This window comes from Mus musculus, chromosome 11, assembly GCF_000001635.26.
Source record: "Mus musculus strain C57BL/6J chromosome 11, GRCm38.p6 C57BL/6J".
Lineage (NCBI taxonomy): Eukaryota > Metazoa > Chordata > Mammalia > Rodentia > Muridae > Mus > Mus musculus.
The window spans coordinates 85,828,297-85,842,748 of NC_000077.6; the positions used below are offsets into that span (position 1 = coordinate 85,828,297).

Sequence of the window (14,452 nt, forward strand, 5' to 3'; positions counted from 1 at the left end):
CTCTCTCTCTCTCTCTCTCTCTCTCTCTCTCTCTCTCTCCCTCCCTCCCTCTCTCTCTCTCTCTCTCTCTCTCTCTCTCTCTCTCTCTCTCTCTCTCTCTCTCTCTCGTGCCCCCAGGACATTCCCAGACTTCACACACACACACACACACACACACACACACACACACACACACACCTGCAGACCCTCCCGCAGACCTGGTCTGTAAAGCCAGAACCAGTGGAGTTTCTGGGATGCCAGTGTGGCTTTGCTCTCTGAGCAGGACAGCAATACCACCTTTCTAAGGAGTGGATGTGGGATTCCATTCTGGCTTTTCCACCTGGAGCCATGTGACCTTAGGCAAATTAGCCTCTAGGTAGGCTTCTGATTCTCATCTGTAAGGAGAGGGACTGTGAAGAGCAGCAGAGACTGGCATGGCAGACGAAAAGGGACCGCTGTGGGTCAGAAAGGTGCTTAGAGGCTACTGCCCCGTAGCTCTTTGGTAGGGGTGGGACTGCGGGGACACCCACAGATTGTGACCGCGCTGTACCCCAGGTACTCTTGAGAACCAGCCTGCAGTGCCCACAGACCAGCCCCGCCCCACTGTTGTCGGTAGGCCTATATTGGGGACCCTTCTCAAGTCGGTTCGCTCTTGTGAGATCCCAAACACGCACCACGTCCAGGCTCAAGTTCAAGACTGGCACCTCACTTTTGCCACCCAGTGTGTACCAAGAGCGACAGCTGCACCTCCTGGGACCAAGGCTCAGGGTAGCAAGTATTTAGCAGTTTTTTAGGAGTTATACGATTCCTAAAGCTCCCCCAAATCGACTATAACCTATCTTCCTAACCGCGTGATCTCTCACTATGCAAAGAAATGCCCGCCCACCGGAGCAAGTGTGTCCCTGACAGAGACAGTTTGGTTGGGCCTCGCCTTTGCATTAACCTGGAAGGCAGTGGCCATACAGGAGGTAACTGTTCCAATACTTCCCATAACCTGATGAGGAAGTGGTCCCGCGGCTGGTCCTGGCACCAGACTAGGGGCACAGCGTCACCAGAAAGAAGGTCGGGCAGCCCACTCTTCCCGCGCCGCCTGCCGCACCCCAGCCTGTTGGCCAGACCCTGCGCTGGGTAATTGGGACGAAGAGAGCCGGCCGGCGAGCGGCTCCAGGGAGACTGCAAGCCTGTCAGCCACAATTTGTTTAAGTGGACGGGACAGGCTGGGCCGCCGGGGGCTGGGGTCACCGAGGCCGCGGCCCCCAGCCTGGCCAGACCCAGGACCGCGGGGGAGCCCAGCCCTACTGCTTAACCGGGCTAGCTGGCGCCAAGGCTCTGGAAGGCGCGGGTCCGGTGGAGAAGCCATGGATGGGAACAACGAATGCACCTAGTGTCTTCTACCGACCACTTTTCCTAAGCATAGGGCCACACATGTCACCCCAGCTTTTCCCGGGCACATTTATAAGTCAAGGCGCGCTTAGTACCCAGTTATTGGTGCTCACGTGCCCTCACTCAACTCTGCCACAGGACTACACATTCCCCAGCCTTCCCGCATCCATTCTATGAGGGCTCAGGCAAATCTTCACGCATGCAGACATCCGCAGGGACCTATGCTATTTAGAGATCAACTCTTGAGAGAGGACTTAGCCTTATCTCTTGACCATTCTCGATGTAACTCGGCCAAAAGACGGACCCGGCAGCCCTGCCAGGCTTGGGAGGGCAGTCCCCTCCGGCCCAGGCTACTGGTGCTGGATTTGATTGTTGCGGGAAGCTAAGACTACAGACCACGTGAAAGGGGCCTGGGACCACGAAGCCAGCGCCTGCCCGACGCCCCCGCCCAGAACTGCCTGGGAGAGGGAGGGGCGGCTGAGCGCGCGTCCCCCACCCGTCTGCGGGTCCCGGCCGATGCGAAGTGACAGGGGCCGGAGCTTTGTTGTGGAGCCTCGGCCGCCTGGCGCCAGGCGCCCTCGTCCGTGCCCTCCCCCTCCAGCCCCGGGCGGCCCGCGAGGCGCCCCCCGGGGCCTCTTAAAGAGACACGCACACTCTGCCCAGGGGACTCCCCCAGGGGCGCCTGTTCCTGGGAAGGGGAGATGAGTGGGGGTAGACCCAGGCGGGGGTAGGGCGAAGCAGGAGTTGCGAGCCGCAAGGCGCCGCTCGAGAGGCTGCTTAGGCCGCCCCAGCACCAGTTTTCGATGCTACAAGGATATTCTAAGAAAATTTTGTTGGGGATGGGTCGATAAAGAATCTTAAGAGCGGCTAAAGCAGGTCATCCAGGTGACTACGTGATGGGGGTGGGGGTGGGGGGGTGGCTGGAGCTGTTGGTGGAAACCCAACCTGCCCTGAAAACGTCTCTGACCAGTCGCAGGTCCTTAGCTCTATAGGTGGGATTCAGATCCCCTAATGTAGCCACTGGGCGACAGCTGTCCGATTTCGTGGACCAATAACTCAGACCTTCATGTTTTAACTCTCAGGCCTAAACGGGTAGACCAGCTACTGTATGCTACCCAGGAAAATGACCAAAATACATACTTCGATACATACACATTTTTACAAGGTACTAAAGTGCCTGTCCCCATACACACAACTTAGCAAATGTCCTGCCAACTCGGAAAGCTGAACTGACTACTTCTTGTTCACCTCACTAACTGTCCAAGTGTGTTCAGACACATCTCTCCTGGAGGAGCCACATCCTGTCTGAATTGGAAGCAGTGCAAAGCTGCAATGGATCTCTCACCGGCTGCGAACACCGCGAAGCTAGAGCTGAAGGTTCACTGTGGGCAGAGAAAAGAGTGAGAAAAGCGACCTAGGAGTAAGGTCCTGAAGAAAAACCCAGTGGGGCAGGCGCGCACAGGGTTATGAAGAATTACAAGCGCCTGGTGTTGGCTCAGATGTATAGGAAAAAAGGTCGTGGAGGCCAAACGACTCCTGCTGGTCTCAACCCCGTACTGCCGGGGGCAACTAGCTTTTAAACGCCTTTCTGGGCGGTCAGCTACCAAGTGCCTGAAGACCTGGTGTATGCAGCGGAGGGGCAAGCTGCCTGGGCCACTTACGTGGTAGGTGCCTACCACGGGGACATAGGGCTGGAGCGGCAGAATTCGCTTATACTGGTTGGGAGGGTGGGAGTATCCACTGTGGCTAGTTCACACCCTGCTTCCCCTCCCCAACAAGCACAAGGGTGTGAGCCTCAACCCTAAACAGGCAAGTGTATGATCGTTTTACTCTGGGCACACCTGATTATGGTTTTACACACACACACACACAGAGAGAGAGAGAGAGAGAGAGAAAGAGAGAGAGAGAGAGAGAGAGAGAGAGAGAGAGAGAGAGAGAGAGAGAGAGAGAGAGAGAGAGGAAGATGCATTGGGGCTGTTGCCAGAGAGATAACGAAGACTGATCGTCGAAGGGGGTGTTCACACTTGCTGGCAAACACCTCGATTCCCATCCGCATTACTCAGCTTTCCTGAACTAGGGAGCCTTGAGCTTCCAAGGGACGGAAACAATCTCTAGAGAAGTGACTGAGAAGAAAAGATGCCAGAGTTTAGGAAGAGATAGATGGGCTTGCATCTCCAGTACCGGATGCGGCGAAAATTCCTTCTGGCGCGTGTGGAGAATCTGAGTTCTAGGATCAACTAGCGCGGCACCGCCTTGGGCTCTGTAGAAGGTGCGCTCACCTACCTGGTCCCAAGGATCCATTTTCCTACTCGCCAGAAGGTTTTGGCTTAGTGACCTGACACAGACCTTCTTTAGGCTAAATGCCCGGCCCTTCTGGAACCCCAGGTTCCTGAGTCTACGAGGGGAGGAGCAGGTGGGGGTGGGGACCCTTCGTTTCCCCAGCGCAAGGCGGCGTCCCGTTCCCGCCCGTGCCGGCCCCATCAGGGTTCTGCCATGGCTCCCCACTCACCGGCTCCGGACACCTGATTCGGCTCCGGGACCTCGGCCGCCCGAGCCTCCTGATTTGCCCGCCCACCGGCCTCGCTTTCCAGTGCCCGCAGCCTCCCTCTGAAGTGCATGGACCCGGGGCGGTGACCGGGAGTGGGGTGGGAGGCCAGGCTGGGTCGCAGGCAAGAGCGGCCGGGCCTCCCGGCGCGGGAGGGAAAGGGCGCCCCCTCTCCTCTCCGGAACGTGTCAATGCTTTGCACTTGGGGCCGGCATGCGGCTAGGGGGTCCTTCCCCAAGGCCCCGGGACCCGGGCGCCCCCTGCCTCAGGCCCTTACGGCGGGTCAGATCGGTCCTCTGCGCTTTCCAGCCCTCGCCCAGGCAGCGGCGGGCGCGGGCGGCGAGGTGGGGGCCAGGCCAGGGGGAGGGGTCTCGGGGCCCGCTGGCCCGTCATTGGTTAATATTTTATTCTGTTGACATGTTTTCTTACTGCTGAGGCTTCCGACACCTTCTCCCTGGCCTCCCCTCCCGTCCAGAGCTTGGCCTGAGCTGTCAAAACCCCGCCCCCGGAGACCCACAATTGGTCCAAAAAGCGTAAAATCAGCAATCAAGGGGGGCCTGGCTCGTTAGCGCAGGGGATCCGAACAGGGCAGGACATGTGAGATAGTCACAGTTTTCCAGAGATCAGGACAAGATCTAACCAGTCGCGCGTGGTCCCCGGCGCCGGAGCCGGCCAGCCCAGCCCAGCCCAGCCCAGCCCAGCCCCGCGCAGCGCCCCCTCCGCCCCCGCGTCCAGAGCCCTGCGCCCCTTGAGGTGCGCGGGACGGGGAGCCGGGAGAAGCCGCTGCCGCGCCCGCCGCCCGGGCCGTCCGTCCTCCGCGCGCGCCGCCGCCCGGGCCGGGGGTCCGAGGCGCGCGCCCCCGGCCCCGGCCCCGGCTCCCAGGAGCCTGGGCCGGATGTCCCGATGAGAGAGCCGGCGCTGGCAGCCAGCGCCATGGCTTACCACCCGTTCCACGCGCCACGGCCCGCCGACTTCCCCATGTCCGCCTTCCTGGCGGCAGCGCAGCCCTCCTTCTTCCCGGCGCTAGCGCTGCCGCCCGGCGCGCTAGGCAAGCCTCTGCCGGACCCGGGCCTGGCGGGGGCGGCGGCCGCGGCAGCAGCGGCGGCGGCGGCGGCCGAGGCGGGGCTGCACGTCTCGGCACTCGGCCCGCACCCGCCCGCCGCGCATCTGCGCTCGCTCAAGAGCCTGGAACCCGAGGACGAGGTGGAGGACGACCCCAAGGTGACGCTGGAGGCCAAGGAGCTGTGGGACCAGTTCCACAAGCTGGGCACCGAGATGGTCATCACCAAGTCCGGGAGGTAGGACGGGCCGGGCGGGCGGGCTCGGGGACCGCACAGCACCCACCACCACTGGGTCGATGCTCTCTCGGATTGCCCCCGCTCCGGCCCTGGCGCCACACTCCTTTCCACAGACAAGCAAGCTGACTTTTTTTTTTTTCCGTTTGGCTCCGGAGCGAATTAAAAAAGAAAAAGAAAAGCAAACATCTCTCGATTGAAATAAAACGAAAACACGTTCCTAAAGAATAGTCCCAACTGTTCTGAGTCTCAAAGCCCCGGAGACTCTGGCGGGTCTCCACAGCCCCTTGCGGTCTCACTGTTTTTTTTTTGTTTTGTTTTGTTTTGTTTTGTTTTGTTTTTGTTTTTGTTTTTTCCGTCTCCTGGACGGTCTGGAAGTTCCTAAGAAAAGGGATCTTTCCCGGATTCTCCGCTCTGATCACTGGAGTCCATAGTGGGACTAGCATCCCGCCTCCTGCTAGCTCCAGGCTGACCACTTGGTTCCGGCAGAGAGTTGTCCAGCCCACAGCTAGGCCTTGGAGAGAGTCTTGCTTGTCCTTGGAGCTTGGAGCACTGGACCAGCCACCTCTTGAGGCCTTAAAGCCAGAAGAAAAATAAAATCCCCAATCTTCCCAGCACTCCAGTCTCTGAAAGTCCAGGCCTCAGGTTCACCCTGTTCCCCCGAAATTCTAGGCTAGGGTTCCCTGATTAAGCCTCTAAATCGTTTCTCCCAGACAAAGACCTTGATAGTTTATTTCTTCAAGCCCTGTCCCAAGAGTTTATTTCCTCTCTACGAATTTCAAGGCAATTCAGAAAAGCCTAGTGTATCTCTAAAGGGCCTAGTTTCCTTTCCTGGGCATCAACCCTCATCTTAGATCAGAGTGGAGGAAAGGTCTCCAGACTGAGTGCAAAACGCATCCAAAGCTTTACAAAACAGGCTCTGGCCGGCAGAAATAGGATGTCTTGGGAGTAAGAAGCACAGGCTGGGTCTTTCCAGGTAGCAACACAGCACAAGTGGAGGACATTGTGACAAATTATGTAGATAGGGAAGCTTCAAGTAGGATGTCATGTCATTGTCGGGAAGGTAAAGGGACAAAAAAGAGCCGGGTCCCAATGGCATGTCCCCCTTCCCTCCCTCCGAGGCGGATGTTCCCCCCCTTCAAGGTGCGAGTCAGCGGCCTGGACAAGAAAGCCAAATACATCCTGCTAATGGACATCGTGGCTGCCGATGACTGCCGCTATAAGTTTCACAACTCCCGCTGGATGGTGGCAGGCAAAGCCGACCCCGAGATGCCTAAACGCATGTACATCCACCCGGACAGTCCGGCCACAGGGGAACAGTGGATGGCCAAGCCTGTGGCCTTCCACAAACTGAAGCTGACCAACAACATTTCTGACAAGCATGGCTTTGTGAGTGTGGGCAGGTTGGGAAGGTGTTGAGAGCCCAGGGGCCCCCACAGTCGAGTGGGTAGAAGGAAGCTAGAGGATTTCTAGAGGGGAGCATTAGTTGAACACCCCCCACCCACAGTGCCCCTGTCTGTGGCCCAGGCAAACTGGGCCTAGGCTTCCAGAGCCCTGTTCTGCAAGCCTGAGGAAAAGTATGTCGACTGTTTGTGGAAAGCTCCAGGCTGCTCTCAATCTCAGTTTCTTTCTAACAGAATTTTGAGAGCCCCTCCTAGAATCAAGGGTGAAGCAGGTGCTGTAAGGAATGGGTCAAGCCGCCCGAGTCCTGTGGAGGTCACCCTGCTAAGGACTTGGAGATATGCAGCTTGGACACCTGCTTGTCTCCTGTAGCTAACCCTTACCCTATGGTGAGGGAATCCAGACATTAAATCTGCTCTCCTCCAGCCTTCTGGAGATCTCTGCTCTATTAAGGCAGATGTCCAGCCAGGGAACATAATGAGGAACTCCTCATTTCTACCTGAGCCAAGCTCCTAGCGAATGATGGGGGGTTCATTGGACAAAGAGAGCCTCCCAGTGCATTATAGCTAGTCCTCGAGCACCCCTCCACACACACAGTTTTCTTCCCTTGTATCTCAGGACCCAGAAATGCCAGGGGACAGTGAAGTGAAAGAATGGAGACGGTGTTATTTGTCTTCTTCCGTTTTGTTTCATTTCTTTTTCCAACTGGGCAGCGTCAAAGAAAGAAAGAATAGCTGTGAAGAAGGGGGGGAGCATGAGAAAATATAAAATGAAGTGCAAGTGAACCAACAAAAAAAAACGAGAGAGAGAGAGAGAGAGAGAGAGAGAGAGAGAGAGAGAGAGAGCTGTTGGTCCAATAGCAGGGAACTGCTGGCTGAATCCTTGCTCCTCACAGACCATCCTGAACTCCATGCACAAGTACCAGCCGCGATTCCACATCGTGCGAGCCAATGACATCTTGAAGCTCCCATACAGCACCTTCCGCACCTATGTCTTCCCAGAGACCGACTTCATCGCTGTCACTGCCTACCAGAATGACAAGGTGTGCTGTGGGAGTGGGGAGTGGACTTGGCCCCTACCTCCCCTCCGTCTCTATCCCCCCAACATTTACAGACACCAACCCTCCATTCAAACCCACCTGATAGCAGCAGCATTGCAGAGAGCTTCAAGAACTCACCACCCACTCAGATTCAGAAGAGCAGCACCCACATAAATCCCCCGGCTCCCCCTCATACCCACACAGACACACATACTCCCCCGAGGCACTCAACACAGCTGGGCCATAGTTGGAGTGGAGATGTTTACTTAGCAATTAGTAGAGACTCAGGCTCCCGCTGACATTTTTACATTTTATTCCTTCGTTTCTTGGCTCAGGACTGGGAATCTAAATGAAAAGAGGGCGCCTGGGGCAATCTGCCCAAGCTCTACAGATGCTAGGAACGCAGGGTCCAAATTTTACTCTCCAAGGGAGCCAAAGAGTGGGACAGGTGGCACAACCCTGGCGAGCTCCTCTAAGCCACTTGTCTGGGTCCATCCAGGCCCTAGGCCCTTTGGGGGAGGCTGAGAGAATTCTCCTTCAAGTGAAATGGTCTCGTAGATCACCATAGATTAAATGAGAGGGTCCCAGTGTCTTTGGTTGTGTCTTTGTAAACCAGGGGTCTGCCTGGCCAGGTACATTGTATGGAGTGTATTAGCTCTATGTGGAAGCAAGTGAATTCGTTGAATTCTATACAAGCTTGTTTGTTTATTTTTAATTTTTTGCGAACTTGCCCTTCTGGGCCTGTGAGTGGTGCAATGACTTGACTTTGCCTAGACCTGCGGACTTGGGTGTGCGGGCACTGGGTTTGTCTGTGTTCAGTGAGGAATAGTTTAACCTTTGTGACTATGTGAGCCTTTATGCTTGCTCCGGCCTGTATGTGCGTGTTGAGGGATTATTTCTTGAATAAGGCTTTTGGAGATGCAAAGATCCCGTCATTTTCCTAGATGCTTGCCTGCCGGCCTCACCTCTCTGCGTACTACCCCAGGCGGGTGGCACGACCCAACCCCCAACCCCGGCTCTCTACTGTGTAGCTTGTAGCCGCTGACCTCGGGGTGCCCCCGGCCAGCCTTGAAGAATCAGGTCTTGACTTAGTACCGCTTCCTCGGCCCCGCAGATTACACAGCTGAAGATCGACAACAACCCCTTTGCCAAGGGCTTCCGGGACACTGGGAACGGCCGTCGGGAGAAAAGGTGAGACAGGAGCCGATGGCCTGTTGTGCGTACCCCTGGTCGCAGGAAGCAGGGAGGATGCAATGGTGGCTGACCGCTCCCTCTGCTCACCCACAGGAAGCAGCTAACGCTGCCCACTCTCCGTTTGTATGAGGAGCACTGTAAGCCGGAGCGTGATGGCGCTGAATCCGATGCCTCGTCCTGCGACCCTCCGCCTGCGCGAGAACCACCGCCCTCCCCCAGCGCAGCGCCCAGCCCTCTGCGCCTACACCGGGCCCGAGGTGAGCGGCATAGTTGATCCGAGTCTGGAGGGAAGGACCAAGGAAGTGTCCCCTTAGGGTGCACCATAAAGTCGGTCTTTTGCTCAGTGATCGGCTAATCTCAAAGTCCTGGATAAAAGTTACCGGAATGTGGCTAGGACTTCCAATCTGGTACTCCCATATAAGGACTGTCCCTGGCAGCCAGGACATTTGGTAGAATTTTGAGCTGGACCCCTTGTGGGATATGTGGTCGGAAATAAGCTTTCTCCTCCAGGGCTCATTTTCTTCCAGTGTAAGAATGGGGTCTTGATTTATGTGACCTGCAGCTGCCCCTAGAAGCTCTCTCAACTTGACCTTCCTAACAGCTGGTCTGTCTGAAGTGTCGGTGACCAGGTCCAGGTTCCCGGGGACTGGGCGCCACGTCTGTCTCCGGCGGCGTCCGGATAACCCGTGCTCCCTCCCTCTCTCCCCGTAGCCGAGGAGAAGCCGGGCGCAGCCGACAGCGATCCTGAGCCGGAGCGGACGGGGGAGGAGCGCTCCGCAGCGCCCCTGGGCCGCAGCCCTTCGCGGGACGCCAGCCCCGCTCGCTTGACCGAACCCGAACGCTCCCGGGAGCGGCGCAGCCCGGAGAGGTGCAGCAAGGAACCGACGGAGGGCGGTGGGGACGGCCCGTTTAGCCTGCGGAGCCTGGAGAAGGAGCGTCCCGAGGCCCGGAGGAAGGACGAGGGGCGCAAGGACGTGGGTGAGGGCAAGGAGCCCAGCCTGGCGCCGCTGGTGGTGCAGACAGACAGTGCGTCCCCCCTGGGTGCGGGCCATCTGCCTGGCCTGGCCTTCTCCAGCCACCTGCATGGGCAGCAGTTCTTTGGGCCGCTGGGAGCTGGCCAGCCCCTCTTCCTGCACCCAGGACAATTCGCCATGGGCCCCGGAGCCTTCTCCGCCATGGGCATGGGTCATCTGCTAGCCTCGGTGGCAGGCGGCAGTGGCAGTAGCGGAGGCGCCGGTCCCGGAACCGCGGCGGGGCTGGACGCAGGCGGGCTAGGTCCCGCAGCCAGCGCAGCAAGCACCGCGGCTCCCTTCCCGTTCCACCTCTCCCAGCATATGCTGGCATCTCAGGTAAGGCCTGTGATTTGCCGGCAGCCAAAGGAGGGGGGCGCAGCGGCTTGTTGGTGGCTGAGGTGCGCGGGAGAACTTGAGAGAGGTTATAGGTACTCAGATCCTCCGAGAAACCAAAACCTATAGGCAGGAAAGCCATCTAGACCTGAAAGGTTAAAACTGCCCATGATCTAACCAAGACATTGCTTCTGAACCCTGTGTGACCTTAAGAATGTTCCTCGTCCTCTCTGGACCTGTTTGCTCCTCCATAACCCCAGCAAGAAGTGAGAGAGCACATTTCAAAAACTCTTCTGAATGACCAATGAGGGTTGCTCCTGGATTTTATGGGGTTCACTTTTCTGGTCTTAGGAAATTTTTGAGAAAGAAAAATCTTTATCTCATGATCGGCTCTGAAAAACTGTAGGCTGGACGAACGAACGAAGGAGGGAATTTTGAGTTATTTTCTGGACAGTTGACTCCCCAAATGACTCACCTCTCAGATATTTCTGGCCCCTTTGAGGTCCTCTAGGAAGTCGCCAGTGACAAGTGACAAGCCTGGTCTTTGCCCTACTCTGAGTCCCTAACTCTCCCGCCACATCCAGGGAAGGGGCCTTAGCTCCCCCACAACCTCCTACTGAAATTCTAAATTCCCAGGGGAGAGTTTATGAAAATGTGGCCAGAGGCATAAGGAGATCGGATGCGCACAGCAACCTCTTTAGTTACTTGGGTGGAATATCCCCTGCGGAAAGATTTGGAATTCCTTCATTCGGTTTCTTCCCTCTGAGGTTTCTGGCAAATTGAACCCTTGAGATCATATCTTCAGGGAAGGAAAACAGGAGTTTAGATTTTTTTTTTTTTTTGAGAAAATGGCTTTGGTTCAGAAGTGAATATGTGTGTAAGGGGGAGTCTGAAATGAGTTTTGAACAGAGCTTATCATCTGGGTCTGTGCAATGCCTGTGATACACGAATCCCCATGACTCTGGGCTGGAGGGTTGAGCTGCAGCTCTGGCTTTCTGTGGATGTGAATGCCTCTTTCCCAATAAACCATAGTCATTACAGAGGACATGGGGAAGCCTGGGGCTTCTGGCCTGGCCAATAGGCAGAAATCCAGGGAAAGAGTACCCCAGAACTCATGAGAAATCAATTGGTATAATTGTTAGGTGATAAGGCCATAGTTGTATGTCAGGTAAAGCCAAATTTTGGGAAAGTTGACGTTTCCTCCCCTCCTTCCAACCTGAGGTGCCAGGTCTGAAGTGCACAGTGGGGCTTGCAAGCCTTTCTATTCCTACAGACTAAGCTGCTTCTTGGGCTCTCCCTGCTTGAACCAGGACTTGGGCTTCCTCTGTCTCTAGCACTGTTGGGGGTGGAGGGGTATCACCCATTCCACAGGCGCACACGCTAGAATATAAGCCATTATCTCAAAGGTCAGACCATAGCAATCGGGGCCTTATGAACTGAGTGTCCTGTGTCCAGGGTGTCCTGGCTGCTCTGCTATCCACCAGTAAAGCCTGCATTCCGTCCTCAGCTGCCACAGAAGCCCTGCCAGTTCTCTGTCAAACGTTCAGGCCAGTTTATGAACTGGTTGTCACTTGTGACTTGATCCCAGCTAAGGCAGGAGACCCCTGGGCAGGCGAGCAAGCAAGAGACTCGATCATCCTTTTTTCTAAGCCTGTGTTCTAAGCCACAACTCCGGCCTGCAAACAGAAGGCATGGAAGAACTACTGTCCTAAATGAGCAGGACCTCATATGATAGTCCCAGCTACTTGCTTGCCACCTGGCCCCAAGCCTGTCTTGGTTTTTCTCTCTAGGCCCATACTAGTTCAGCCAACTGCTGCTCGTTCCCTTATCCCTACCGAACCAAACAGCGCAGAGCAGGGAGACACCAGGCCTTTGCATCTCACCCTAGGTGATGGACACACTCGCTGGATTTGGCCCTGGCACGCTGGCTCATTTATCTCCTCATGTGAGCATGAGGTTTTATAGCTATGTGAATTCTGGCTTTATAGCCTAAAGGTGTAAGGCAAAGGTTATCTGCAGTATTCAGGCTACCACCTTTAAAGACACTTCGGACAGATGTCTAACCCTTCTTGCCTTCTGTTTCTTCCAGGGAATCCCAATGCCCACTTTCGGAGGCCTCTTTCCCTACCCGTACACTTACATGGCAGCAGCGGCCGCCGCCGCCTCCGCTTTACCCGCCACCAGCGCTGCAGCTGCCGCCGCCGCAGCCGCTGGTTCATTATCACGGAGCCCATTTCTGGGCAGTGCCCGGCCCCGTCTGCGCTTCAGTCCTTACCAGATCCCTGTCACCATCCCACCTAGCACTAGCCTCCTTACCACCGGGCTGGCGGCGGAGGGCTCCAAGGGCGGAAATAGCCGTGAGCCCAGTCCGCTGCCTGAGCTGGCTCTCCGAAAAGTGGGGGGCCCATCCCGCGGGGCCCTATCGCCCAGCGGCTCAGCCAAAGAGGCGGCCAGTGAACTGCAGAGCATCCAGAGACTGGTGAGTGGGCTAGAGAGCCAGCGAGCCCTCTCCCCCGGCCGGGAGTCGCCCAAGTGAGGGGCTGCTTGGCTGCTGCGCTGCCACACGAGCCTCCCGGGCTGGGCTCTCTGCCTCGGCTGTCTAGGACGTGTACAGCACAGAATGGGTATTTATTTAAATAAAGAAGCAAAAGCAGGCTTCAGCGGTCAGAATAGAGCCTCGCGTGGCAGGTCGGGGGTCTGGGGTCTAAACGAGGAGTCAGTCTATCCAGAACACAAGTCACTCTGGAATCCCTGGATTTGATGCAAATTTCTGTTCGAGAGTCAACTACCAGGGCACCTCCTTCTTTCAACACTGTGGGGGTGGCCTCCTTCCAGTGGTCCCATTGGAAGCCAGAAGGTGCATAGGGTAGAGGTGTTCCTTCGGAAAGCATCCCAGGATCTCTGGCCTTGGGCTTGAGTGTCATTGAGAAACTGGTGTGGAGGATGCTGGAGCCAGGGGAGCCTGAAGTCAGCGTAGACTTGAGCTAGGAGGAGTCATGTCCGCTTGGTCTTCCCACCTCTACCCCACAAAAGACAGGCGCCATTCCTATGTCCACTTCTGGATCAGCGGAGGAAGTTGCACTTCTTCTTTGAGTCCCCAGGGGGCAAAAGATATTTATGAAATAAATGGTAATTTGTGTAAATAAGCTTTAAGGTTCCCAGAGGATACAAATTCGTATTAATTTATTCGAAGGTGTACATTGCTGTGTACATATATTTAGAGATTAACTCATAGCATTTAATTTTTTTTTCATTTTACATGAGCATCTATATTGTACAGGGCCCCAGGATCCTTGGCTGCTGGGGAAGGGGAGGCACCGAACCCCAGGGAAGGCCCACCCTGCGGACCCCTCAGCCTCTGCACCCCGGTTTTGCCCGCCCGGCCCACGGGCCCCACCTCAGGTTTTCACTTTTTGCTCCAGAGGGAGAACGAAGCGAGAAAATAATAAAAACGCTATCATGCGATTTGACCCGCGCTGTGCGCTCTGTGGGCCGCGCGGGGCTGGGGCTCTGAAGAAGGGACTGAGGCGGGGACACGGGCGCCCCTTTCTGGCCCTCAGCTGCACCTCGGCGATGGCGGCCCGGCAGCCCGGCCTCGAGCAGATCCGCGAGGCTCCGAGGCGCCGACGTCGGCGCCCGGCTCAGGCCAGGCCTGGAGGCGCCACTCCGCTCCGCAGCCCCCGCGACCCAGGCCCGCGGCCCGGGCTCCCCCTGCTGGCCACTCTGTGTGACCGCAGCTCCTGCCACTCCCCGCACCTAGTCACAGGATTAACGCAAAACGCACAGAGTGGCCTGGACTCCCGACTCCCTTTCTAGGACACTGTGGACCTGCTCCTCACCCCTCCTTTCAACCTTCCTGGGTACATGATCTGGGAAACGGGGCCCTGCTCTCTTCTCTTTCTCCTTTCGTGTGTGTGTGTGTGTGTGTGTGTGTGTGTGTGTGTGTGTGTGTGTGTGTGTGTGTTGGGGAGGAGGTAGTGGCCAACTTTCTTCAGTACCACCAACTCCAGAATTCTGTCCCATCACTCTGCCTTCTGGAATCACTCGGTGCTTGGGGTGCTGGGAAAATCTGGCCTAAAAATCCCTCCTTACAGCTTGTTTATCTTCGATCCCCTCCTTGCATCAACTTGCTGGCGACTTTCAAGGGAGTCCCACTGTGTCCCACTGGCCCCATTGGGCTGGTGCTTCCCTAAGACCCCCTCTGTTAAGGAGAGCTCCCATCCACGCCGCTCCAGAAGGCCACAGCTAGTAACCTCATCCAGCTGGCAGG

The 14,452-nt window shown here is 56.6% G+C and overlaps 1 protein-coding gene and 1 long non-coding RNA gene across 2 annotated transcripts in view, besides 7 other annotated features; one reads left to right on the forward strand and one right to left on the reverse strand.

The window, feature by feature from the left end:
- 2610027K06Rik (RIKEN cDNA 2610027K06 gene) overlaps nucleotides 1–4,092 on the reverse strand; it is a 40,729-nt gene extending 36,637 nt beyond the window's left edge. The window contains exon 1 of the long non-coding RNA NR_077059.1: nucleotides 3,872–4,092. This is a non-coding gene — a long non-coding RNA (RIKEN cDNA 2610027K06 gene). The remainder of the gene's footprint in view (nucleotides 1–3,871) is intronic.
- Nucleotides 1,839–2,224: an enhancer, noted in NCBI's record as "-2.7 to -2.3 fragment". NCBI's record gives its function as "enhancer in atrioventricular canal, outflow tract" and the evidence as "EXISTENCE:transgenic organism evidence [ECO:0001131][PMID:19661464]".
- Nucleotides 1,839–4,844: a biological region, named in NCBI's record as "Tbx2 5' regulatory region". NCBI's record gives its function as "regulatory_interactions: Tbx2".
- Nucleotides 3,854–4,844: a promoter, noted in NCBI's record as "-859 to +121 promoter; NcoI fragment". NCBI's record gives the evidence for it as "EXISTENCE:reporter gene assay evidence [ECO:0000049][PMID:10770922]".
- Nucleotides 4,319–13,652, forward strand: Tbx2 (T-box 2). Its single transcript, NM_009324.2, has 7 exons — nucleotides 4,319–5,205; nucleotides 6,324–6,591; nucleotides 7,499–7,645; nucleotides 8,757–8,833; nucleotides 8,930–9,093; nucleotides 9,548–10,185; nucleotides 12,272–13,652. The coding sequence occupies exons 1-7, from the start codon at nucleotides 4,811–4,813 to the stop codon at nucleotides 12,716–12,718; spliced, it is 2,136 nt and encodes a 711-aa protein (NP_033350.2). The 5' UTR covers nucleotides 4,319–4,810; the 3' UTR covers nucleotides 12,719–13,652.
- Nucleotides 4,489–4,517: a protein binding site, noted in NCBI's record as "E box". NCBI's record gives the evidence for it as "EXISTENCE:protein binding evidence [ECO:0000024][PMID:10770922]".
- Nucleotides 4,489–4,517: a protein binding site, noted in NCBI's record as "E box". NCBI's record gives the evidence for it as "EXISTENCE:protein binding evidence [ECO:0000024][PMID:10770922]".
- Nucleotides 4,529–4,548: a response element, noted in NCBI's record as "RARE". NCBI's record gives its function as "mediates induction by retinoic acid" and the evidence as "EXISTENCE:reporter gene assay evidence [ECO:0000049][PMID:15093729]".
- Nucleotides 4,529–4,548: a protein binding site, noted in NCBI's record as "RARE". NCBI's record gives the evidence for it as "EXISTENCE:protein binding evidence [ECO:0000024][PMID:15093729]".
- Nucleotides 13,653–14,452: the final 800 nt, after the last annotated feature.